Source organism: Nerophis lumbriciformis, linkage group LG28 (genome assembly GCF_033978685.3).
Source record: "Nerophis lumbriciformis linkage group LG28, RoL_Nlum_v2.1, whole genome shotgun sequence".
In the NCBI taxonomy this organism is placed as follows: Eukaryota; Metazoa; Chordata; class Actinopteri; order Syngnathiformes; family Syngnathidae; genus Nerophis; species Nerophis lumbriciformis.
The window spans coordinates 30098067-30123014 of NC_084575.2; the positions used below are offsets into that span (position 1 = coordinate 30098067).

General features: G+C 41.0%; 1 protein-coding gene across 15 annotated transcripts in view; it reads right to left on the bottom strand.

Annotated features, from left to right (window-relative positions):
- The window catches only part of plekha6 (pleckstrin homology domain containing, family A member 6), a 307746-nt gene that overhangs the window by 19952 nt on the left and 262846 nt on the right, over positions 1-24948 (bottom strand). For 14 of the 15 annotated variants that reach the window (XM_061924040.1, XM_061924035.1, XM_061924032.1 and 11 more), the window contains 9 exons: positions 19472-19540; positions 18929-19009; positions 13731-13880; positions 13514-13609; positions 13270-13384; positions 13048-13187; positions 11550-11717; positions 6075-6150; positions 5729-5820 (listed from right to left, as the gene is read on the bottom strand). In XM_061924040.1, coding sequence (XP_061780024.1) covers positions 5729-5820; positions 6075-6150; positions 11550-11717; positions 13048-13187; positions 13270-13384; positions 13514-13609; positions 13731-13880; positions 18929-19009; positions 19472-19540 — 987 coding nt within the window. The remainder of the gene's footprint in view (positions 1-5728; positions 5821-6074; positions 6151-11549; positions 11718-13047; positions 13188-13269; positions 13385-13513; positions 13610-13730; positions 13881-18928; positions 19010-19471; positions 19541-24948) is intronic. The other variant, XM_061924042.1, reaches the window with a different exon arrangement.

Sequence of the window (24948 nt, forward strand, 5' to 3'; positions counted from 1 at the left end):
GGGTGCGGCTTAAATACCGACGCATTCTATAGCCCGGAAAATACGGAAAATTAAATCCTATAAAAAAGTGCTCAATACATTGTGATTGGCTCAAAATCTCACAGATCTATACATTTTCTGGAACATTTTGGAACACCACAGCATTTCAAAAAAGAAATGACCCCAACGCCTACCAGATCTATGTTAAAAAAACATTTACTAATTGCAAGCAGCTAAATCTGGTGTGTATTGAGATTGTCTGTGCATGCTGGATAACTTGAAGGCCTTGATAACAGTAGTCAAGTGAGCAACTGATTGCAGTGTTTAGAAACTATAAATACTGTATTAATGCTATTGGGAGTCACTTTTAACATTGTTTATAATATATGATGTACCCCATTGTAATTGTATGCATGATCGAAAAAAATCAAAACCATAACCAACCACCATAAATTTATCGTTCATAACAACCTCCTGTATTCTGTATTGGAACTTGTATGTTGATTAAAAATATGAGTGCAAAGTGACGGAAACCCTCCATAAAACATTTGGTTGTATATAGCTCTGCAAGTTTGTGATGACATTACAAATATTTACAAAATGTGATAAATGAAAACTTCTATCCTGTAAGAATATTATCAAAATTCGGTGGTACCTGAGTTTTTGTTAGCAATCTGTTCCGAAAGGTCCGACAAAGACAAAGTCAAACAAAAACCGAAGCAATTTTTCTATAATTAAAAAAAAAAAAATCATCCGGGGGCCAAGCAGACACCACCTTTGTACTTTGCGACGAGTTCTTTCTTAAATTCAATAGTGGGTTTTTTTGCCCAATGGTGACTTATTTTGCAGTCATACTCCAAAAAACAAATGGGGAATGATATGCAGGCTATGGGATTAGTTAGTTATAAAGTATAATGTTAAGCTGTGTGATACAAATACCAGGACAATAAATCAGCAAAAATCTCAGCAAAAATGTAATCATACAATAAATGAGTCAAAAAAAAACCGAAGCAAGTTTTTCTGTGAAAATGTTTCAAAAATCATCGTGGGCCAAGCAGACACCACCCTTCATACTTGCCAACCCTCCCGGATTTTCCGGGAGACTCCCGAAATTCAGCGCCTCTCCCGAAAACCTCCCGGGACAAATTTTCTCCCGAAAATCTCCCGAAATTCAGGCGGAGCTGGAGGCCACGCCCCCTCCAGCTCCATGCGGACCTGAGTGACGTGTTGACAGCCTGTTCACAACATTGCCGTAAGCAGCAATGTTGTGACACTTTTAAACAGGACAATACTGCCATCTACTGTACATGCATATGTGACCCACCCATAATGTGTCACATTTTTGTGTTGATTTATTTATTTTATTTTGTGGTTTGAATTCGTTTTTGGAGCTGTCATTCCACATTTATCAGTATTCACATTGGTCAGTAGGGAGCAGTAGGGCGTTTCTTCCCAATTGAATGCTATCACCTGCAGACCGGAAGTGTCTTGTCATTCTGATGAGAGCGACCAGTCTGTGAACAATTGAAACGTCCTGTGTGCTTTTTCCTCCTGTATAACAGGTTAGTTTTGGTGAATCAACTCACTGAATAATATCCATGTGATCTTTATAAGTTTAAGTACACATTCTGATGGTGGAGCCTAACTCTAAAGTGTTTGTGAGTTGTAGTTTGTATTTGTGAATGAATCCAGTGTACAGCTGCAGTAATCAATACAAAAAGGCGACGTGAGTGCGCAATGTTTATATAGGAACTTCTGATCCTAATTCAGACTCCCAAATTAGAGCTCCCGTTTTCTTATTGATTTTATAATGTATATTTGTATAATGTGTGTGTTCTGAAATAGTGACAGAGAATAGAACAAGGATGGACAATTCAACCCTTAACTCAACAATGAGTAGATGAGTGTTATGTGTGTGTATATGTGTAAATAAATGAACACTGAAATTCAAGTATTTCTTTATATATATATATATATGTATATATATATATATATATATATGTAATAAAATATATATATATATATATATATATATATATATATATATATATATATATATATATATAGCTAGAATTCACTGAAAGTCAAGTATTTCTTATATATATATATATATATATATCTCTTAACCACGCCCCCAACCACGCCCCCCCGCCCCACCACCGACCACGCCCCCCACCCCCACCCCCACCTCCCGAAATCGGAGGTCTCAAGGTTGGCAAGTATGCCACCCTTGTACTTTGCGACGAGTTCTTTCTTAAATTCAATAGTTTTTTTTTTGCCTAATGGTGACTTATTTTGCAGTCGTACTCCAAAAAAAAAAGTACAGAGACATGCTGAGATACTGTCTTTGGGCATTTGATTCTGGGAAATGAGACGCAGGCAATAGGATTAGTTTGTTATAATGCGCAATGTTTAGTTGTGTGAAAAACAAGGCGGTACACAAAAACCTGGACAATAAATCAGCAAAAATGTAATCGTACAATAAATGAGTCAAACAAAAATCGAAGCAAGTTTTCCGTGAACATTTTTAAAAAATCATCCGAGGCCAAGCAGAAACCACCTTTGTACTTTGCGAGGAGTTCTTTCTTAAATTCAATAGTGGGGCTTTTTGCCCAATGGTGACTTGTTTTGCAGTCGTACTCCAAAAAAAAATCGGGAATGATACGCAGGCTATGGGATTAGTTTGTTATAAAGTATAATATTTAGCTGTGTGATACAAAAATCAGGACAATAAATCTGCAAAAATCTCAGCAAAAATGTAATTGTACAATAAATGAGTCAAACAAAAACCGAAGCAGGTTTTCCGTGAAAATTTTAAAAAAAAATACCGGGGCAAAGCAGTCACCACCTCTGTACTTTGCGAGGAGTTCTTTCTTAAATTCAAATTTTTTTTTTGCCCAATGGTGACTTATTTCGCAGTCGTACTCCAAAAAAAAAAGTACAGAGACGTGCTGAGATTCTGTCTTTGGGCATTTGATTCTGGGGAATGATACGCAAGCAATGGGATTAGCTTGTTATAACGTGCAATGTTTAGCCGTGTGATAACCAAGGCAGTATACAAAAACCAGGACAATAAATTGGCAAAAATCTCAGGAAAAATGTAATTTTGCAATAAATGAGTCAAACAAAAACCAAAGCACCACTGGACTGGTCACCTTATTAGGGCCCGCATGGCCCATTGTAAAAGGAATCCCAACGGGAGTCCTTTTGCAATAGGACATAAGGACCTATTGTTTTTCTAAGGTTTTATTATTATTCCGCCGCCTCTTTGAGCACTAATTTGACCCACTTAACATGCTTCAAAACTCACCATATTTGACCCACACATCACGACCTGCAAAAAATTGTCTTTTAATAAAAAAACCGAACCCCAAAACTCAAAATTGCGCTCTAGCGCCCCCCTAGAAAGAAAACTGCTTATAACTCCCAGTACGAATGTTGTAGAGACATGAAACAAAAATCTCTATGTAGGGCTCACTTAGCCCTACTTTTAATTAATTAATTTCCTCGGGCAAAAATCAACAGGAAGTTGGCAATTCCCCCTTCAAGACAAAAATGTACTAAAAACAGTCACTTTTGCCTCTTTGAGCTGTAATTTGACCCCCTTAACATGCTTCAAAACTCACCGAACTGAACACACACATCAGGACTGGCAAAAATTGCGATCTAATAAAAAAACCTAACCACAAATCTCAAAATTGCGCTCTAGCGCAGTTTTTGAATAAAACTGCTCCTCGGAAGAAAAAAATAACAAAACTGCCTGTAACTCCCACTGGGAATGTCGGAGAGACATGAAACAAAAACCTCTATGTAGGTCTCACTTAGACCTACATTTCATAAATCAACAACCCCCAGCAAAAATCAACAGGAAGTTTGCTATTCCCCCTTCAAAACAAAATTTTTGTAAAAACCGGTCACCTTTCTTCAAACATTATCTCCTCTGAGCGCGTTTGTTGTTTCGGCTTCAAACTAACACAGGAGAGAGATTGAACCCTTCTGATTAAAGGTATGGATCAGAGTTTTAATACCTGCTCCGGTTTTGATTTTATGAGCCTTCAAAGAAACCGCTGCGCTGATGCTGCTGCACTGCTGTTTTTTTTTAAGATGGCTGCTTAAAAGCAGGAAGCACCAGCGTGCCCACACAATGCAGACAAGGTAGGTACAATAGACAAAAGTATTGGGACACTTGGGACTAAAACTTGACAAAAGTATTTGGACACTTAGGACTAGCACCTGCCAAATATGCGGGCCCGACCAATGCTGCTTGTAGCTTTAATTAGGGCCCGCCATGGCCCTTTGCAAAAGGACTCCCACAGGGAGTCCTTATGCAATGGGACATAAGGACCTATTGTTTTTCGATCGTTTTATTCTTTCTTATTATTATTATTATTCTTCCGCAGCTTTGCGCACTACTTTGACCCCCTTAACATGCTTCAAAACTCACCAAATTTTACACACACATCAGTAATATACGGCAAAACTTTTTATCAAACAACCAAACCTCAAAACTCAAAATTGCGCTCTAGCGCCCCCTAGGAAAAAAAAAAAACAGACTGCCTGTAACTCCCACTAGGAAGGTCGGAAAAATATGAAACAAAATCCTCTATGTAGGTCTAACTTAGACCTAGTTCTCATAATTGTATGTCTTCGGGCTAAAATCTACAGGAAGTTGGCAATTCCCCCTTCAAGACAAAAAAGTACTAAAAACAGTCACTTTTGCTTCTTTGAGCTATAATTTGGCCCCCTTAACATGCTTCAAAACTCACCAAACTTAACACACACATCCGGACTGGCTAAAACTGTGATCTAATGAAAAAACCTAACCCCAAATCCAAAAATTGCCCTCTACAGCAATTTTTGAATAAAACTGATAAAATACTGCTCCTCGGAAGAAAAAAATTACAAAACTGCCTGTAACTCCCACTGGGAAGGTCGGAGAGACATGAAACAAAAACCTCTCCGTAGGTCTCACTTAGACCTACATTTCATTATCTGACAACCCCCAGGAAAAATCTACAGGAAGTTTGCTATTCCCCCTTCAAAACAATTTTTTTGTAAAAACCGGTCACCTTCCTTCAAAAACGAACTCCTCTGAGCGCGTTTGTCGTTTCGCCTTCAAAATAACACAGGAGAGAGAACCCTTGTGAATACAACAACAGAAGCGCTTTTTAATTAAGTGCTCCGGTTTTGATTTTATGACCCTTCAAAGACCCGCTGCACTCATGCTGCTGCGGTGCTGGTTTTTTAAGATGGCTGCTTAAAAGCAGGAAGCACCAACGTGCCCACACAATGCAGACAAGGTAGGTACACTAGACAAAAGTCTTGGGACACTTCAGACTACAAGTAGACAAAAGTATTGGGACACTTAGGACTAGCACCTGCCAAATACGCGGGCCCGAACAACGCTGCTTGCAGCTTTAATTTCTCTTGGTGCTTCTGTCATGGTCAATTTATATTTGAATGAATTAAGTAAAACTCAAAACACTGATGAGAAAGTGAATAGAAAGGTGCTACAGCATAAAAACGAATAGATAAATCCTTTAACCATTTCATTTGGCCTTGATATTTAAACCGTCAATCGTGAGTAAAGTGTACAAAAAAAATACTGAAGCATCGTCAAGAGATATCATTAACTGCAAGACTATTTGGTCATGTAGGTATCGTATTTTTTTCTAATTTAACCCAAAGTAAAACATTATTTTGACAACACATTGCTTTTGCTTGCCGGTGTTTTTTTTAGTTGACATACCCTAGAAATCCCGTTCGAGACGACGCCGTGATTCCAGGGCACTCTGTGCGAGTCTTCAGCGGGTGACTTGGCTCTCGGAGGGACAATCCCGACTGATAGCAGATCAGGTCAACACCGTGGGAATAAAGAGGGAGATTAAAATGAAAGTTTGCTAATCATTCTCGGCAGAACAGAAATAGTTCTGAATTAGATTAGAGGTTGTCTTTCATCTGCTATTCAAATGTCATAGGGCATGTTATAATCCCATGTCCCATGAGTTACTCTGTACCGACCACTGGATTATGTCTATTAGCTGACTTAGTATGGTTATCACATGAACACTTCAATTGAACCTTTGTTGTTCTACCTTTATTCATGGTGGATTGCCTATCCGGGCCTGGTTCCAGCGTGTCACTGATATTATTCGGCTCTCCAAACCTAGCCTGGAAGACAGAGGGGACTGATAAATTTAAACCAACATGTGTTGTAGCACATAACATATCTGGTCATAATTCTTTAACGGTGCATGGAATGGATGTCACCTGACAAGAGACTGATTACACCACCTATGGTTGTTTTCAGAAACGAAGCTCGGTCTTGATTTTGAGTTAGTATCGTCTTTATTCAAGGTGTGCCGTTTCAGGCACCTCACGATTTGATTTGATTATTAAACGATTAAATGTTTTTTCCCCGTACAGTAGTGATGGGTCCGGCAACACCGACGCATCGGCGCATGCGTCGAGCTCATAGAGCGAAACCCTGTGTCGGTGCACGTACCGCTTTTACAAAGTCACGTGACCGATCATGAGCTGTTTTGGTCACGTGACCGATACGCGAACTGTGTCGCACTGACGGCTTTTTTGGTCACGTGACCGATACGCGAACTGTGTCGCACTGACGCCTCCTCTGTGCCCTGTGAGCGGGTCTTTTCTACAGCCGGAGAAATAATAACTAAGAAGAGAAATCGTCTAAAATGTAATACGTCGGAAAAACTTTTTATTTTTTATTTTTATAAAAATGTGTAAAAAAATAAAATTAAAAAAAAATTCCCAGTCCACAATCATCCACAACACGTTCTCTTCGATTTCCATGTTATGATACATGTTCACAATATTTATTGACTGTATCTAAAAAAGATAAAAATATATTTTTATTTAAATGAAGATATGAAATAATCCTAAATGAAATACAATGACTCGGTTTATATTATTGTATATACTAGGGCAGGGGTCACCAACGCGGTGCCCGCGGTCACCAGGTAGCCCGTAAGGACCAGATCAGTCGCCCGCTGGCCTGTTCTAAAAATAGCTCAAAGAGCAGCACTTACCAGTGAGCTGCCTCTATTTTTAAAATTGTATTTATTTACTAGCAAGCTGGTCTCGCTTTGCTCGACATTTTTAATTCTAAAAGAGACAAAACTCAAATAGAATTTGAAAATCCAAGAAAATATTTTAAAGACTTGGTCTTCACTTGGAATAAGCGGTGGAAAATGGATGGATGGATGGGTCTTCACTTGTTTAAATAAATTCATTTATTTTTTACTTTGCTTCTTATTACTATTAGAAATACAATTTTAGACAAAAAATACAACCTTAAAAATGATTTTAGGATTTTTAAACAAATATACCTTTTTACCTTTTAAATTTCTTCCTCTTCTTTCCTGACAATTTAAATCAATGTTCAAGTAAATTTATTTATTTTTTATTGTAAAGAATAATAAATATTTTAGCTTCTGTTTTTTCGAGGAAGAATATTTGTGAAATATTTCTTCAAACTTACTATGATTAAAATTCAAAAAAATTATTCCGGCAAATCTAGAAAATCTGTAGAATCAAATTTAAATCTTATTTCAAAGTATTTTGAATTTCTTTTAAAATGTTTGTTCTGGAAAATCTAGCAGAAATACTGATTTGTCTTTGTTAGAAATATAGCTTGGTCCAATTTGTTAAATATTCTAACAAAGTGCAGATTGGATTTTAACCAATTTAAAACATGTCATCAAAATTCTAAAATGTATCTTAATCAGGAAAAATTCCTAATGACGTTCCATAAATTCTTTTTTTAATTTTTTCAAAAAGATTCAAATAAGCTAGTTTTTCTCTTCTTTTTGTCGGTTGAATTTTGAATTATAAAGAGTCGAAATTGAAGATAAACTATGTTTCAAAATTTTATTTTAAATTTTTTCTTGTTTTCTCCTCTTTTAAACCGTTCAATTAAGTGTTTTTTTCATCATTTATTCTCTACAAAAAACCTTCCGTAAAAGGAAAAAAAAATGTACGACGGAATGACAGACAGAAATACCCATTTTTTTATATATATAAATGTATTTATTTAGCTATTCTTGTTTAAATCACACTTACGTGTAACTTACAAATGACAATATATTTATTTATTTAAGTGTGTATCAAACTGGTAGCCCTTCGCATTAATCAGTACCCAAGAAGTAGTTTTTGGTTTCAAAAAGGTTGGTGACCCCTGTGCATGATATCAGTTTCAGTTGAGTCGGTCCATAGGTTGCCTGTAGTAATTTTTAATGTCCAGCAGATGTCAGTATTTAGTGACACAGTATCGACACAGTATCAATACAGTTTTGCAATGTGTCGAAACGCTTCATGACGCCTCATCAACCCATCACTACCGTACAGGATTCCCTTTTACAGTTAATATTTATTTTAACCAAAATTCTCTGCTGTTTTTGCAGATTTCAGTTGTTTTACTTACAAATTATTTAGAAAAAAAGGCAGCCTTTTAAACACAATCCTTTACAAAAAAAAACACATTTTAAAGTGGAACTGCACTTTTTTGGGGACTTTTGCCTATCATTCACAATCCTTATGAGAGGCAAGAACACATAAGTATTTTTTTGTCATTGTGATTTGTAATAATCGACCACGGCTGTTTACTGACCACGGTTAAAGGCCTACTGAAACCCACTACTACCGACCACGCAGTCTGATAGTTTATATATCAATGATGAAATCTTAACATTGCAACACATGCCAATAGCTTACTAAAGTGCAATTTTAAATTTCGCACAAAATATCCTGCTGAAAACGTCTCGGTATGATGACGTCAGCGCGTGACGTCACGGATTGTAGAGGACATTTTGGGACAGCATGGTGGCCAGCTATTAAGTCGTCTGTTTTCATCGCAAAATTCCACAGTATTCTGGACATCTGTGTTGGTGAATCTTTTGCAATTTGTTCAATGAACGATGGAGACAGCAAAGAAGAAAGCTGTAGGTGGGAAGCGGTGTATTGCGGCAGGTGTTGTGCTGGATAACGCACCCCCCGCCGTAGAATGCAGCCCCTGACTGTTTTGCCGGATAACACAGCCGGTGTTTCATTGTTTACATTCCCGAAAGATGACAGTCAAGCTTTACCATTGGCTTGTGGAGAACTGGGACAACAGAGACTCTTACTAGGACGACTTTGAGTTGCATACGCAGACGCGGTACCTCACGGTACTCCAAACATTTGATCGATTGCCCGTACGTGCGTGCCCGCTATGTGCATGTCACGTACGTAACTTTGGGGACTTTGGGGAAATATATGTGCTGTATGAACTTTGGGGAGGTGAACGGTACTTTGGGCTGTGGGATTGAGTGTGTTGTGCAGGTGTTTGAGTTGTATTGGCGGGTTATATGGACGGGAGGGGGGAGGTGTTTGTTATGCGGGATTAATTTGTGGCATATTAAATATAAGCCTGATTGTGTTGTGGCTAATAGAGTACCGTATTTTCCGCACTATTAGCCGCACCTAAAAACCACAAATTTACTCAAAAGCTGACAGTGCGGCTTATAACCCGGTGCGCTTTATATATGGATTAATATTAAGATTCATTTTCATAAAGTTTCGGTCTCGCAACTACGGTAAACAGCCGCCATCTTTTTTCCCCGTAGAAGAGGAAGTGCTTCTTCTTCTACGCAAGCAACCGCCAAGGTAAGCACCCGCCCCCATAGAACAGGAAGCGCTTCTTCTTCTACTGTAAGCAACCACCCGCCCCCATAGAAGAAGAAGAAGAGCGCGGATATTACGTTTCATTTCCTTTGTGTGTTTACATCTGTAAAGACCACAAAATGGCTCCTACTAAGCGACAGGTTTCCGGTTCATGAAAAGACGCAATCTCTCCATCCGCACACGGACTACTATTTCACAGCAACTGCCTAAAGACTTTCAAGAAAAGCTGGCTACTTTCCGTGCATATTGTAAAAACAAGATAGCTGAAAAAAAGATCCGGCCAGAGAACATTATCAACATGGACGAGGTTCCACTGACTTTTGATATTCCTGTGAACCGCACTGTGGATACAACGGGAGCACGTACGGTGAATATTCGCACCACAGGGAATGAGAAGTCATCCTTCACTGTGGTTCTAGCTTGCCATGCTAATGGCCAGAAACTTCCACCCATGGTGATATTCAAAAGGAAGACCTTGCCAAAAGAGACCTTTCCAGCCGGCGTCATCATAAAAGCTAACTCGAAGGGATGGATGGATGAAGAAAAGATGAGCGAGTGGTTAAGGTAAGTTTACGCGAAGAGGCCGGGTGGCTTTTTTCACGCAGCTCCGTCCATGTTGATATACGACTCCATGCGCGCCCACATCACGCTGGTTTTTAATATATTATTAAAGTTTGACTGACCTATCTGACTGTTTTTTTGACATTCCTTTAGCGCAGTTAGATGCGGCTTATAACACGGGGCGGCTTATAGGTGGACAAAGTTTTGAAATATGCCGTTCATTGAAGGCGCGGCTTATAACCCAGGGCGGCTTATGGTGCGGAAAATACGGTATATGTATGTCTTGTGTTTATTTACTGTTTTAGTCATTCCCAGCTGAATATCAGGTCCCACCCGCCTCTCACAGCATCTTCCCTATCTGAATCGCTCCCACTGCCCTCTAGTCCTTCACTCTCACTTTCCTCATCCACAAATCGTTCATCCTCGCTCAAATTAATGGGGAAATTGTCGCTTTCTCGGTCCGAATCGCTCTCGCTGCTGGTGGCCATGATTGTAAACAATGTGCAGATGTGAGGAGCTCCACAACCTGTGACGTCACGCTACTCGTCTGCTACTTCCGGTACAGACTTGGCTTTTTTTATCAGCGACCAGAAGTTGCAAACTTTATCGTCGATGTTCTCTACTAAATCCTTTCAGCAAAAATATGGCAATATCGCGAAATGATCAAGTATGACACATAGAATGGACCTGCTATCCCCGTTTAAATAAGAAAATTGCATTTCAGTAGGCCTTTAAACTGATTGTTTAACCGTGAATTTGAACTGTTAATTGAAGTTTGGGGAAATGTTTATAAAACAAACATAGACCCAATAATTAAACTTCAAAAAAGGGTCATTAGAATAATACACAAAGCGTGCTACTATGAACATGCCAATCCATTATTTATACGTTCTAACCCAGCTTGCAAAGATTGTATTAAATCTGTTCAAAGAAGACTTAAACTTGGACACTCACATGTATACATTTGGCCATTCTGAGCCAGTAATTTCCAGAAGTTATCTCATCCTGGGAGAAGCCTCCATTTTACTAATGATTTCCAATGTTGCAAAAATGTGTCGAATAAAAATCAAAATACAACATTTCTGTCAACAAAGATTTGTGTCAGCCTTTGATAGTAGGCTAATATTTTAATATATTTTTTTGCAGCTCCAGACATATTTTTTGTTTGTATTTTTGGTCCAATATGGCTCTTTCAACATTTTGGGTTGAAAATGACCATAACATGCAAAACTGTAATGGATGGACTTTGCTATTGTGACCCATGAGGTTATGAGTGAAACTGGACAACTGAAGGTAAGACACGGGCAGAAACACCGAAATACCTTTCTGATGTGAGAATCTTCACCATCAAAGTACCCATCATCGATGCCCAAGCTTCGTAGCCAGGTGGTGCTGTCAAGGGGCAAGGGGGGAATAGAAGGGGGGAAGGTGTTGGAAGGTTCCAAAGGGAAATAGGACTTAGGGAGGGGCGGCCTTGGGGGTACGCTCTCCTAGATCACCAGAATGCCAGCAGACGGCAAGAGGATAAAAGGAGGGGGAAAAATAGAAAGGGTTGAAGGAAGACAGTTTTGCGCATCAGGGGGAACCATGACAAGCATTGCAATGCAGAGCAGAAAAGGATCCTGGGATTGAATCTGGAAAGGGTATTCTTGTTCCAGGGGGTGAATAGCCACAAACCTGACTCTTAGTATAATTCTCACGATCTCCTTATTGTATTTGTTAACCGTTCATTAAGAAATTATCATTCCGAGAAATCAATGTCCCATCCGGTGTACTGCAATTGGTATGAACTGTGTACCTAATGTTACCTTGAGTGTTGTTGTTTTTTTAATTAATTAAATTATTCTTTGGGTTGAGTGTCATGTGCAGCCAATAAGTGGCAATGCCCAATAAAACAGCTAGAGCTTAATCGAAAGAACCACATTTAGAATGAAAGAATATTTACAGATGAGTCTGCATAAACACCTTATCTGAATGACTATTCATTGAATCAGATTGTGTTATCGCACAAATCCTTGGATCGGTGTTGAGTTTCCCGTGTTCGTAGGGTATATTGGGCGTCTTCGCTTCGACAGTAGCATTACAGGTTGACTGGGGCGGTTGCTGGCCGTGTTCTGTTTCAGTTTTACTCCTACAATAGGAAACTGAGGGTGGATAAAGGTCTGAACTGTGGCATGATGTCAACACATTTGTTTGAAAAATGTCCTGGAAAAGCAGGATGTGGGATTCCGGCATAGAAAAACGGTGGTTGTATGAAATGTTTCTGTGCGCATCGGGACATTCGACTGACAGAGAAGATTGATGGATGGAGTCAGGGAATACATCTTTTCTTAGGCCAACCGCTTGGCTGCAAAAATTTGAGGTTAACCAGCCAAAGTCTTGTAACTGCGTGTGGGTTTGAACCATGTCTGAATGCTGATTAGTATGAGAGCTCTGGCATTGTACTTGTAGAAAGTCAATATCTCTTGTTTTGATAGGGTTTATAAACTTGTTCAAGCCTGGGTTGTTTCTGCAAGCCATGCCGTGGTCTGTTTCCTCAACCACAGTATCCAATCTACCCAAAGACTCATTCAGACCTTGGGAAGCTATGACCGGCCGAGGAAAAACGTTTTGGTTTTCACAACAAAAGCTATTTGTCATTTGACCCGGCTCTCTATAACTGTTGGGTCTTGGTTGAGGTCTAAGTTCAATGTTGTCTTGGGGCACTACACATGATTTGGGACGAGATTTAGGAATAGGCTTGGTTGTAGTGTGTGAGAATGGGCTTGTGCTACGTGTTGAAAACGGGTTGGCCCCTTGCTGGGTATGTCCGGTGCTTACCTCCGGGCCCAGCTGTTTAGAGGGGGAGACCTGGGAGCCGGGCACTGGGGAGTAAGGGCTGAGAGGACTGGTGAGGCTTACTGAGCTGAGGGGACTGGCTGGACTATTGGTGCTAAAGGAGCCCATAGCACCACTGGCCACTGCAAAACAACAGAGCGATGAGAGAAGGAGGTTATGTAGACTCTCGCACATGTAATACACATGATCCTTTTCAGACAATACCTCTGCTGTGCTTGGCTGTGTCAGTGCCTCTGGATGAGTGATTCTTATGCAGGCCCTCTAATACATCCTGGACTCTCCAAAACTCTTTCTGTATGTGCCTTCGAACCAATTCACTCTACAAAAAAATGTTAAGCATTTAATACTGTCTAATTGCCATATTTATTTAGTTTATACTAAATTGCACTTAAAATTGCTGAAATATTGTTGATAAAGAGGAAATATCTCATAAAGATGAACTCCTTACCTGCACCCCTGCATTGAGTTGCTCCCACAGATCTCCGTGAATGGCGTGGGCCTCATCCTCCAGGGCTTCAAATTCCATACGAGTGGTAGTTAAAGTCTGTAAGTAAATACATGTATGCCGATTGGACAATGACTTAACGATATAACAATTCTTTTTGAAAATTCTTTCAAAACCAATTACTGTCACCAAACAATTTGGTGAGTGAGATTTGTCTTACACTGGAGGCCTGCGAAAGCTCCCCTCTGATGTTGATGAGCTGGTTTTGTAGGGTTTCCTTTTTCATCTGTAGTTTTTCCATGGCCACAGGCTGGGTATGGTACTTCTCCATCTCCTGATGAGTTTTCACAAGCGCCTCCTCAAGGCTGTCCTGTAAACAGCAACGCCAAAACAACAAGACGTGAACACGAATTAAATACCGTATTTTCCGGACTATAAGGCGCACTTAAAGGGGAACATTATCACCAGACCTATGTAAGCGTCAATATATACCTTGATGTTGCAGAAAAAAGACCATATATTTTTTTAACCGATTTCCGAACTCTAAATGGGTGAATTTTGGCGAATTAAACGCCTTTCTAATATTCGCTCTTTCAACGTGACGTCACATCGGGAAGCAATCCGCCATTTTCTCAAACACCGAGTCAAATCAGCTCTGTTATTTTCCGTTTTTTCGACTGTTTTCCGTACCTTGCAGACATCATGCCTCGTCGGTGTGTTGTCGGAGGGTGTAACAACACGAACAGGGACGGATTCAAGTTGCACCAGTGGCCCAAAGATGCGAAAGTGGCAAGAAATTGGACGTTTGTTCCGCACACTTTACCGACGAAAGCTATGCTACGACAGAGATGGCAAGAATGTGTGGATATCCTGCGACACTCAAAGCAGATGCATTTCCAACGATAAAGTCAAAGAAATCTGCCGCCAGACCCCCATTGAATCTGCCGGAGTGTGTGAGCAATTCAGGGACAAAGGACCTCGGTAGCACGGCAAGCAATGGCGGCAGTTTGTTCCCGCAGACGAGCGAGCTAAAGCCCTCTAGATGTCTTGGCTCACACCGTCCCGAAGATGATCAAGAGAAGAATATCGACCCTAGCTTCCCTGGCCTGCTGACATGAGGGTATGTCTACAGAATATACTAATTGATGAAAACTGGGCTGTCTGCACTCTCAAAGTGCATGTTGTTGCCAAATGTATTTCATATGCTGTAAACCTAGTTCATAGTTGTTAGTTTCCTTTAATGCCAAACAAACACATACCAATCGTTGGTTAGAAGGCGATCGCCGAATTCGTCCTCGCTTTCTCCCGTGTCGCTGGCTGTCGTGTCGTTTTCGTCGGTTTCGCTTGCATACGGTTCAAACCGATATGGCTCAATAGCTTCAGTTTCTTCTTCAATTTCGTTTTCGCTACCTGCCTCCACACTACAACCATCCGTTTCAATACATGCGTAATCTGTTGAATCGCTTAAGCCGCTGAAATCCGAGTCTGAATCCGAGCTAATGTCGCTATAGCTTGCTGTTCTTTCCGCCATGTTTATAGGGGCGCCATGGCGTAGTGGGTAGAGCAACCGTGCCAGAAACCTGAGGGTTGCAGGTTCGCTCCCCGCCTCTTACCATCCAAAAATCGCTGCCGTTGTGTCCTTGGGCGGGACACTTCACCCTTTGCACCCGGTGCCACTCACACCGGTGAATTGAATGAGGTGGTGGTCGGAGGGGCCGTTGGCGCAAATTGCAGCCACGCTTCCGTCAGTCTACCCCAGGGCAGCTGTGGCTATGAAAGTAGCTTACCACCACCAGGTGTGAACGAATGATGGGTTCTACATGTAAAGCGACTTTGGGTACTTAGAAAAGCGCTATATAAATCCCAGTTATTATTATTATTATTATTATGTTTGTTTGTGTTGGCTTCACTATGTGACGTCACAGGAAAATGGACGGGTGGTTAAAATCAGGCACTTTGAAGCTTTTTTTTAGGGATATTGCGTGATGGGTAAAATTTTGAAAAAAACTTCAAAACATATAATAAGCCACTCGTAACTGATTTTTAATGGTTTTAACAATTCTGAAATTGTAATAATGTTCCCCTTTAAAATCTTTTTTTTCTCAAAGCTCGACAGTGCGTTCTTATAACCCGGTGTGCCTAATGTACGGAATAATCCTGGTTTTGCTTACCGACCTCGAAGCAATTTTATTTGGTACATGGTGTAATGATAAATGTGACCAGTAGATGGCAGTCAAACATAAGCGATACGTATAGACTGCACTATGATGGCAATATGATTCAAGTAAACAACACCAACATTTTATATGTTACATTGAAAATATAGAACATTACACACGGCTCTCATAAATCTATCAAAATGTTTTATTATGACTTTGGTAAGCTATAAAGCCGCACCGCTTGATGGATTGTACTGTGCTTCAACATACGAGTATTATTATGGTGTGTGTATAAGGTAAGACATATTATCTATGTATCGGATCCACTATGGACTGGACTCTCACAATATTATGTCAGACCCACTCGACATCCATTGCTTTCGGTCTCCCCTAGAGGGGGGGGGTTACCCACATATGCGGTCCTCTCCAAGGTTTCTCATAGTCATTCACATCGACGTCCCACTGGGGTGAGTTTTTCCTTGCCCGTATGTGGGCTTTGTACCGAGGATGTCGTTGTGGCTTGTGCAGCCCTTTGAGACACTTGTGATTTAGGGCTATATAAATAAAGATTGATTGATTGATTGATCTGGTGTTTTGTTTTGCAATATTATGCAAAAGCAACTTGTCTTACCTTCTGGTACCTGCTGATCTGTATTTGGGATCTGCATGAGTACTGAAAAATTGTGCGCGTCTGCCTTTGTAGTCCGTGCCGACTCGTAGTCAATAAGCTTCTTCTTTTTCTCTATCTTCTTGTTATGGGACATTCATCCTCTACTGTTGACATTTCTAATATAAAGTAGTGTAAAGTTCTTACTTATATCTGTCAGTAAACTCGCCATGAAAACGCTAAAACATACCGGTGTAGTGAGTTTACAATATTCACCCAAGGAACTTTAGTTATTAGAGAGTTCCGGTCGGACGGTTTTTCACGGGACACATTTCCGGTGTTGTCGTTTCCGGATGAGAAGATGCTACTCAGTTATTGATTGAAGTAAAGTCTGAATGTCATTAAAACAGTCAGCTCCTTCTTTTGACACTTCTTCTACTCCCGTCCTTGCACGCGACACCGCTACAACAAAGATGACGGAGAAAAGGTGAGCCACGTAAATAAGACTGAAAGCGGCTTGAAGATGGTCTGTAAAACATCATCTATGCAACATTTTGACCAAAGAACCACCATTACATGTTATGTAGACCACAAGGAAGTATTTTACATTTAGAAAAAAATATATAATATGACTCCTTTAATGCGCCTTATAATCCGGTGCGCTTTATATATGAAAAAATATCAAAAACAGACCAGTGCGCATTATGGCATACTTGCCAACCCTCCCGGATTTTACGGGAGACTCCCGAAATTCAGCGCCTCTCCCGAAAACCTCCCGGGACAAATTTTCTCCCGAAAATCTCCCGAAATTCAGGCGGACCTGAGTGACGTGTCGACAGCCTGTATTCACGTCCGCTTTTCCACAATATAAACAGCGTGCCTGCCCAATCACGTTATAACTGTAGAATGATGGAGGGCGAGTTCTTGGTTTCTTATGTGGGTTTATTGTTAGGCAGTTTCATTAACGTCCTCCCAGCGCGGTAACAACACACAACAACAGCAGTCACGTTTTCGTCTACCGTAAAGCAGTTCGTCTGCCGTAAACAGCAACGTTGTGACACTCTTAAACAGGACAATACTGCCATCTACTGTACATGCGTATGTGACAATAACATCTACGGCTTTTAGAGGGTGCAGTGCACAACTGCGCACACAACAAAGAGACGAAGCAGAATGCATCATCAGAGAGGGTGTTCAGCATGGTTAGAAAAATAGTGACAGAGAATAGAACAAGGATGGACAATTCAACCCTTAACTCAACAATGAGTAGATGAGTGTTATGTGTGTGTATATGTGTAAATAAATGAACACTGAAATTCAAGTAATTCTATTATATATATATATATTAGAGATGCGCGGATAGGCAATTATTTCATCCGCAACCGCATCAGAAAGTCGTCAACCATCCGCAATCCACCCGATCTAACATTTGATCAGAACCGCATCCGCCCGCCATCCGCCCGCACCCGCCCGTTGTTATATATCTAATATAGACGATGCAAGGCATTAGTGAGGTTATAAAGCTTTTGCCTGTTAAAGAAAGGAGACTGATCCAATGCAGCACAGACATTCGCGTGCCACGCTGTCACGACCCAGACGCACACCAGTGCGCAATCATATGGGAGCCGCGCTGAGCGCACCTCCAAGCGCGTCTCGCTGCCGGCGACGGCCGGGTATATGGGCCCGACGCTCCAGCGCCATCCATTTTCAGGGCTAGTTGATTCGGCAGGTGGGTTGTTACACACTCCTTAGCGGGTTCCAACTTCCATGGCCACCGTCCTGCTGTCTATATCAACCAGGGTGAGCCCCACCTCTTTCGTGAGCGCACTGCGCGCGGAGTGACCCCTGTTACGCGCCCCCGGCAACAGGGGTGGTGGGCAGGTAAGCTGCTTACCTGCTGCGCGTGACGCCGGCCGCGGCGAAGGCGGACGAGGCGGGGTGTCGGTGCGGTGGGCGCGGTGGTGACCCTGGACGTGCGTCGGGCCCTTCTCGCGGATCGCCTCAGCTACGGCTCCCGGTGGGGCCCTCTCGGGGGAAGGGGCCTCGGTCCCGGACCCCGGCGAGGCGTCGGGGGCCTTCTCCGCTCCGTAAAAGTGTCCATCTCTTTTTTTTTTTCTTCTTCTGTTGTGGCATATGCTGCAGGTGCCTGCTCGTTTTTCGTATGTGGGTAACAACATTTAACTATGTATATATATTTCCGAATTGGTTTAACTGCCACCCGCCTGAATCTATTTAAAATCTAATTTTTTTTTATATCAACCGCCCGACCCGACCCGACCCGACCCGACCCGACCCGACCCGCGGATAAAATCTATTTTTTTTTAAATTTCATCCGCCCGATCCGCGGATAATCCGCGGACTCCGCGGTTGTGCCCGCAAACCGCGCATCTCTAATATATATATATGAAATACTTGACTTGGTGAATTCTAGCATTAAATATACTCCTCCCCTATTAACCACGCCCCCAACCACGCCCCTGACCACGCCCCCCCCCCCCCCCGCCCCCACACCTCCCGAAATCGGAGGTCTCAAGGTTGGCAAGTATGCATTATGGTCTTAAAAGGTTTTAATCTGAAAAGGGTAAGGATGTCATCAAAAACTAACAAAGAGTTGTGGCTAAAACCTAAATGCTTTGACGTAACAGATCTTACCTTGTCCATTCTCAGTCTGTGGACCACGGCTTCGTGATCTTTCACGATTCTGTTCTGTTCACACAGCCGACCCAAGAGTTTCTGTGTGAGCCAATAAATAATATATATAAATATAACAACAGTGTAAAAAGAGAATCACAAAAAGTGTACAGGGTTCAGTAATTGTAACTAGAGTTAGAGCTCTGAGCTGTCCACGGTAAATTCATTCATCATCATACCCATACTTGTGAACATTCAAAGCAAGATCCATCTACGCATGATTGAGTTTTTTCATGCGATCCACAAACAACCCTGACCTCAACCCATTTGAACACATCTGAGATAAGCTGGAACAGAGACGTCTTGTCTGACATCAATGGCCTCTGACCTTAAGGAATGTGCCTATGGCTAAATGCACATAATTTCTCTCAGACACAATCCATAATTTGCAAAAAAAAATATTTCAAAAAGAGCTGGGAATTAACTCCAGGTAGGTTTAACAATACTTTTGCAGTTTTGGGGGCATAGCTTCTACTTTTAAATGTGTGTGTAAAAGTGCCTTACGCTTGTCTCGATCTCATTGAGCTTCAGTGTAGGGTGTAACTGTCTGTAGACATCATGGAAAGGGGGCACCTGTCAAAACAAAGAAGACATTAACTTGTTAATTGTCAAAAGAAAATGATAGCTCAGTTGAAAAAGGTGAGGTGCTGTGCAAATATACAGTTCCTTCAGAAGTTTACATAGACCCATCATGGTGAGTCAATGTCATCAATTTTGGACCCTTGGAGACGAATTTGAATCATTTTGTGTCTCAGGTAGAGGGAATCTTCTACGATTTTTAAAAGGAAGTATTAGAATTGCATATGTTCTCTGATTTATATACAGGTTCAAATATGTATCACCTTTTCTAATACTAGCAAGTTCCACACACACTATTTGTAGCAATCAACAAGCGTCTGGTATGATTTTGACTTGATATTTGTTCTTGGCAGATCTGGTAGAGTTCATTTAAATGGGTTGGTTTTGCGGCAGAAGCCAGGGTTTTGAGCAAAGTCCACCAATGTCCAATAGGGTTGAGGATGGAGTTTTGAAAATAGGCTAATCCAGAACCTTCATTGCAGCCTACGAATCAAGATTGGTTTTAACATGTGTTCGGAATCGTTGTCACGATCAGACACCCAGCTGTGTGAAATAGCTCGATCTCTCTTTAATCTGACCGCAGAACATTTGTCCAAAAGGAATCTGGTGTGTTACCAATTTTAGTCGAGCTTGAATGTGTCAATTGTGTCAAAATGGGACATATTTTTATGTTGTTGTCATGATCTGTGGTCTGGATTATGTTTTGTTAGTTTTGGACTCTTTTAGTTCCTGTTTGCGCTCCCTTGTTTGTTTAGTTACCATGGCGACTTATTAGTTTCACCTGCCTCATGTGTTCGGGACATGCACCTGCTCTAATTAAGAGACTATTATTTAAGCCAGTAAGTCGTCCTGGCGTCATGCTGTCATAACGGGGGGTCGCAATTTACTGCGAGGTTTGTTCTCCCAGGAAGCAAAAGGACTAGATGTCCAGGCATCAAGTAATTGTCTCTGGCCCCCTGCCTGCGAAAGGCAATGATGAGAGATATAGCAGATTAGTCTCGCTTAACAAGTGGCTGGCTAGCTTCTGTAGACAACAGGGACTAACGTTTATTGATAATTGGCCCTCTTTCTGGGGCAAACCAGGCTTGCTGATGAGAGACGGCCTTCACCCTAACCAGGAAGGCGCCATTATCCTGCCTAAAAACATAGACTACTGTTTAAGTCACATTTGACTAACTACACTAGAGCAAGCCCGGTCACAGGCAATTACAGAGCCTGCTAGTCCGGGTGAGGAGTCAGTTAAGCTAGAACTAGTCAGCGCCAGGCTGGATAATCCCTGTACGCATAGCAATTCTCTTAGAATAATACACAACTCACATAATGTGTTTTCTGTTGTGACTGTGTCAGAGGTAGATATGCATTCTACTGAGGTGGCAAATTATGATGCGTTCAGTCTATCGCAGCATCAAGCAAACAATCTGAAAATTCCCGTCGTAGCAATTCCTAGATATGGTCGAAACTATTTAAAGTGCACTACGTATAATAAACGCAACATTATTAATATTGCTACTACGGATAATTTAAACAAAAACTCGTCGAAACAGCCCAATACTTATAATATGGGCTTTTTAAACATAAGATCATTGTCTCCCAAAACGTTATTAGTTAATGAGGTCATTAGAGACAACAATCTTAACGTCATTGGTCTTAGCGAAACCTGGCTCAAACCAGACAATTTTTTTGCGCTAAATGAGGCATCTCCTCCTAACTATACGAATGCACATATTGCCCGTCCCCTCAAAAGGGGTGGGGGGGGGTCGCACTAATATACAATGAAAACTTTAACCTTACCCCTAAAAACTTGGAATAAGACATGGAACGAGCAGCATGCTCTTTTCATGCGTGTTTCATGCTTAGTTCATGCTGCTCGTTCCATGTCCTAATCCAAGTTTTTTTTGCTAGTTATTTGTTTCATGCCACAGTAAGTTATGTTTGTTCCATGTCCATAGTTCAGGCTAAGTGTTAGCGTATGTTTCCTGCGTTAAGTTCCTTAGCCTCTCGTGGAATCGGCACACTTCCCTTTTGTTTTAGTTCCCGTCTTTTGTCCTGTTTAGGATTAATTACTAGATATGTTCCTACCTTCAAGTCCTGTCTGGAATACTCCGTTTGCTTCCTGGGAGAACAAACCTCGCAGTAAGTTGTGACCCTCCCCCGTTATGACAGAATGACGCCAGGACGACTAACTGGCAAAGACAGGCTTCGCCATGGTAACTAAACAAACAAGGGAGCGCAAACAGGAACTAAAAGAGTCCAAAACTAACAAAACATAATCCAGACCACAGATCATGACAGTTGGCGCCCTTTCCGTCAAACTGGGGATCCAACAGTTTCCGGTTCATGGCAGGTTTGAGCATTGGTGGTTCTTGGGTTGTTCCTAAACATCTTAACCTTATTTGAGGCTGACCGTATGGGTCTTGTTCTAAATAATGATACTTCTAAAATAAACTTGCACAGTTACTGGTGTTGAAACATGGTATAGCGCCGATCCCTTCTAGCCTCCGGTTCCGACACCACATCTCCGGGTCTAGTCAAAGTTGACCAGAGTCTCGGTTTATGGCTACATCCTTCTATTATTTGGGTGGGAGGCATTATTTATAATATAGAATTAACTTTCACCAGCTCAGGGGCGAGAGAGCAGAGTCTAAGTATAGAATATACAGGTAAAAGCCAGTAAATTAGAATATTTTGAAAAACTTGATTTATTTCAGTAATTGCATTCAAAAGGTGTAACTTGTACATTATATTTATTCATTGCACACAGACTGATGCATTCAAATGTTTATTTCATTTAATTTTGATGATTTGAAGTGGCAACAAATGAAATTGCAAAATTCCGTGTGTCACAAAATTTGAATATTACTTAAGGCTAATACAAAAAAGGGATTTTTAGAAATGTTGGCCAACTGAAAAGTATGAAAATGAAAAATATGAGCATGTACAATACTCAATACTTGGTTGGAGCTCCTTTTGCCTCAATTACTGCGTTAATGCGGCGTGGCATGGAGTCGATGAGTTTCTGGCACTGCTCAGGTGTTATGAGAGCCCAGGTTGCTCTGATAGTGGCCTTCAACTCTTCTGCGTTTTTGGGTCTGGCATTCTGCATCTTCCTTTTCACAATACCCCACAGATTTTCTATGGGGCTAAGGTCAGGGGAGTTGGCGGGCCAATTTAGAACAGAAATACCATGGTCCGTAAACCAGGCACGGGTAGATTTTGCGCTGTGTGCAGGCGCCAAGTCCTGTTGGAACTTGAAATCTCCATCTCCATAGAGCAGGTCAGCAGCAGGAAGCATGAAGTGCTCTAAGACTTGCTGGTAGACGGCTGCGTTGACCCTGGATCTCAGGAAACAGAGTGGACCGACACCAGCAGATGACATGGCACCCCAAACCATCACTGATGGTGGAAACTTTACACTAGACTTCAGGCAACGTGGATCCTGTGCCTCTCCTGTCTTCCTCCAGACTCTGGGACCTCGATTTCCAAAGGAAATGCAAAATTTGCTTTCGTCAGAAAACATGACTTTGGACCACTCAGCAGCAGTCCAGCTGGTGTCGGTCCACTCTGTTTCCTGAGATCCAGGGTCAACGCAGCCGTCTACCAGCAAGTTTTAGAGCACTTCATGCTTCCTGCTGCTGACCTGCTCTATGGAGATGGAGATTTCAAGTTCCAACAGGACTTGGCGCCTGCACACAGCGCAAAATCTACCCGTGCCTGGTTTACGGACCATGGTATTTCTGTTCTAAATTGGCCCGCCAACTCCCCTAACCTTAGCCCCATAGAAAATCTGTGGGGTTTTGTGAAAAGGAAGATGCAGAATGCCAGACCCAAAAACGCAGAAGAGTTGAAGGCCACTATCAGAGCAACCTGGGCTCTCATAACACCTGAGCAGTGCCAGAAACTCATCGACTCCATGCCACGCCGCATTAACGCAGTAATTGAGGCAAAAGGAGCTCCAACCAAGTATTGAGTATTGTACATGCTCATATTTTTCATTTTCATACTTTTCAGTTGGCCAACATTTCTAAAAATCCCTTTTTTGTATTAGCCTTAAGTAATATTCTAATTTTGTGACACACGGAATTTTGGATTTTCATTTGTTGCCACTTCAAATCATCAAAATTAAATGAAATAAACATTTGAATGCATCAGTCTGTGTGCAATGAATAAATACAATGTACAAGTTACACCTTTTGAATGCAATTACTGAAATAAATCAAGTTTTTCAAAATATTCTAATTTACTGGCTTTTACCTGTATAAGCAATATATAAGTATCCGTTATCAATGTGCCGTTAAAAATAGGTCCTTAACGTTAGCGCCTATAGTAACAATATAGCTAACACTTGGTTAATATTTCGATAACTAAATGTAAATGGAGTACTGTTAGATGATTTTTTTAGAGAGTTTAATGGGTGACTCAATGACATCATAGCTTCTGTTATTCCAGTGTTAGCTGACTTCTATGAACGTTTATTTACGAGTTAAAATGCATTCATAAAAAGACATATGTGTCTGCAAAATTCCAAAAAAAAAAAGCACAGTTCCCCTTAAATAGATCTTTGTCTTGTCAAGTTGAAATACATTCTGGCCGTATATTATAAGATATACAGTACGTGATGTATCAACTGTATGTATTTGAATGTGTCAAATTCTGACACATTGTGTTGTTAGTCCAGCCTGAGAAGAGAACATTTTTTTACATAAATCAGGACCCAAGATGACATTCAAGCCCAATGGGAGTGTATGCAAACTTCTGTGCGTACAAATACTGCAATGATGTGCTGAACTTAAACACAGACCCAAAGTACTTAACTATAATGTATACATAATGTATACATTTGATGTTGACAACGATCAAGGAAAAAAAGCAAAAAATATTTCATTTATGATCACAACATTCCACTGATCTAATAGTTGTCTTTTTTTTTTAAGATGATATGCCGAATGGAAATAAAGGTGGGAGCTAAAATATCAGATGGTTATGAGAATGGATGGGCACAAGATGAACGCTCTCCCTGACCACCTGAGGGCACCACAGACTGTAGATGCTTTTAAAAAAGGCTTAAAAAAACCTTCTTTTTAAAAAAGCCTTTTTTTTAGATTCATGCATACTAGTTCTAGCTATTTGGCTGTTCTAGTTTTTATTTTTATTTATGTTTTATTATATTATTATTGTTGGAATAATTGTTTGTAAGTTATCACAAAAGAAACGTTATATTATGAATGCTGTCTTTCGAGGCCTAGCAAGAGGAAGAAGGCTCGTGAAACGCCACTGTGATTTCAACACGGACAGATGGCAGGATCTGCTCAACTTCCAGAGGAACTCTCTTTGAAGTGTTAAACGAACTCTCTCTGAAGTATTTCACAAACTCTCTTCCAACTGTTTGGTGACCGAGGTCAACG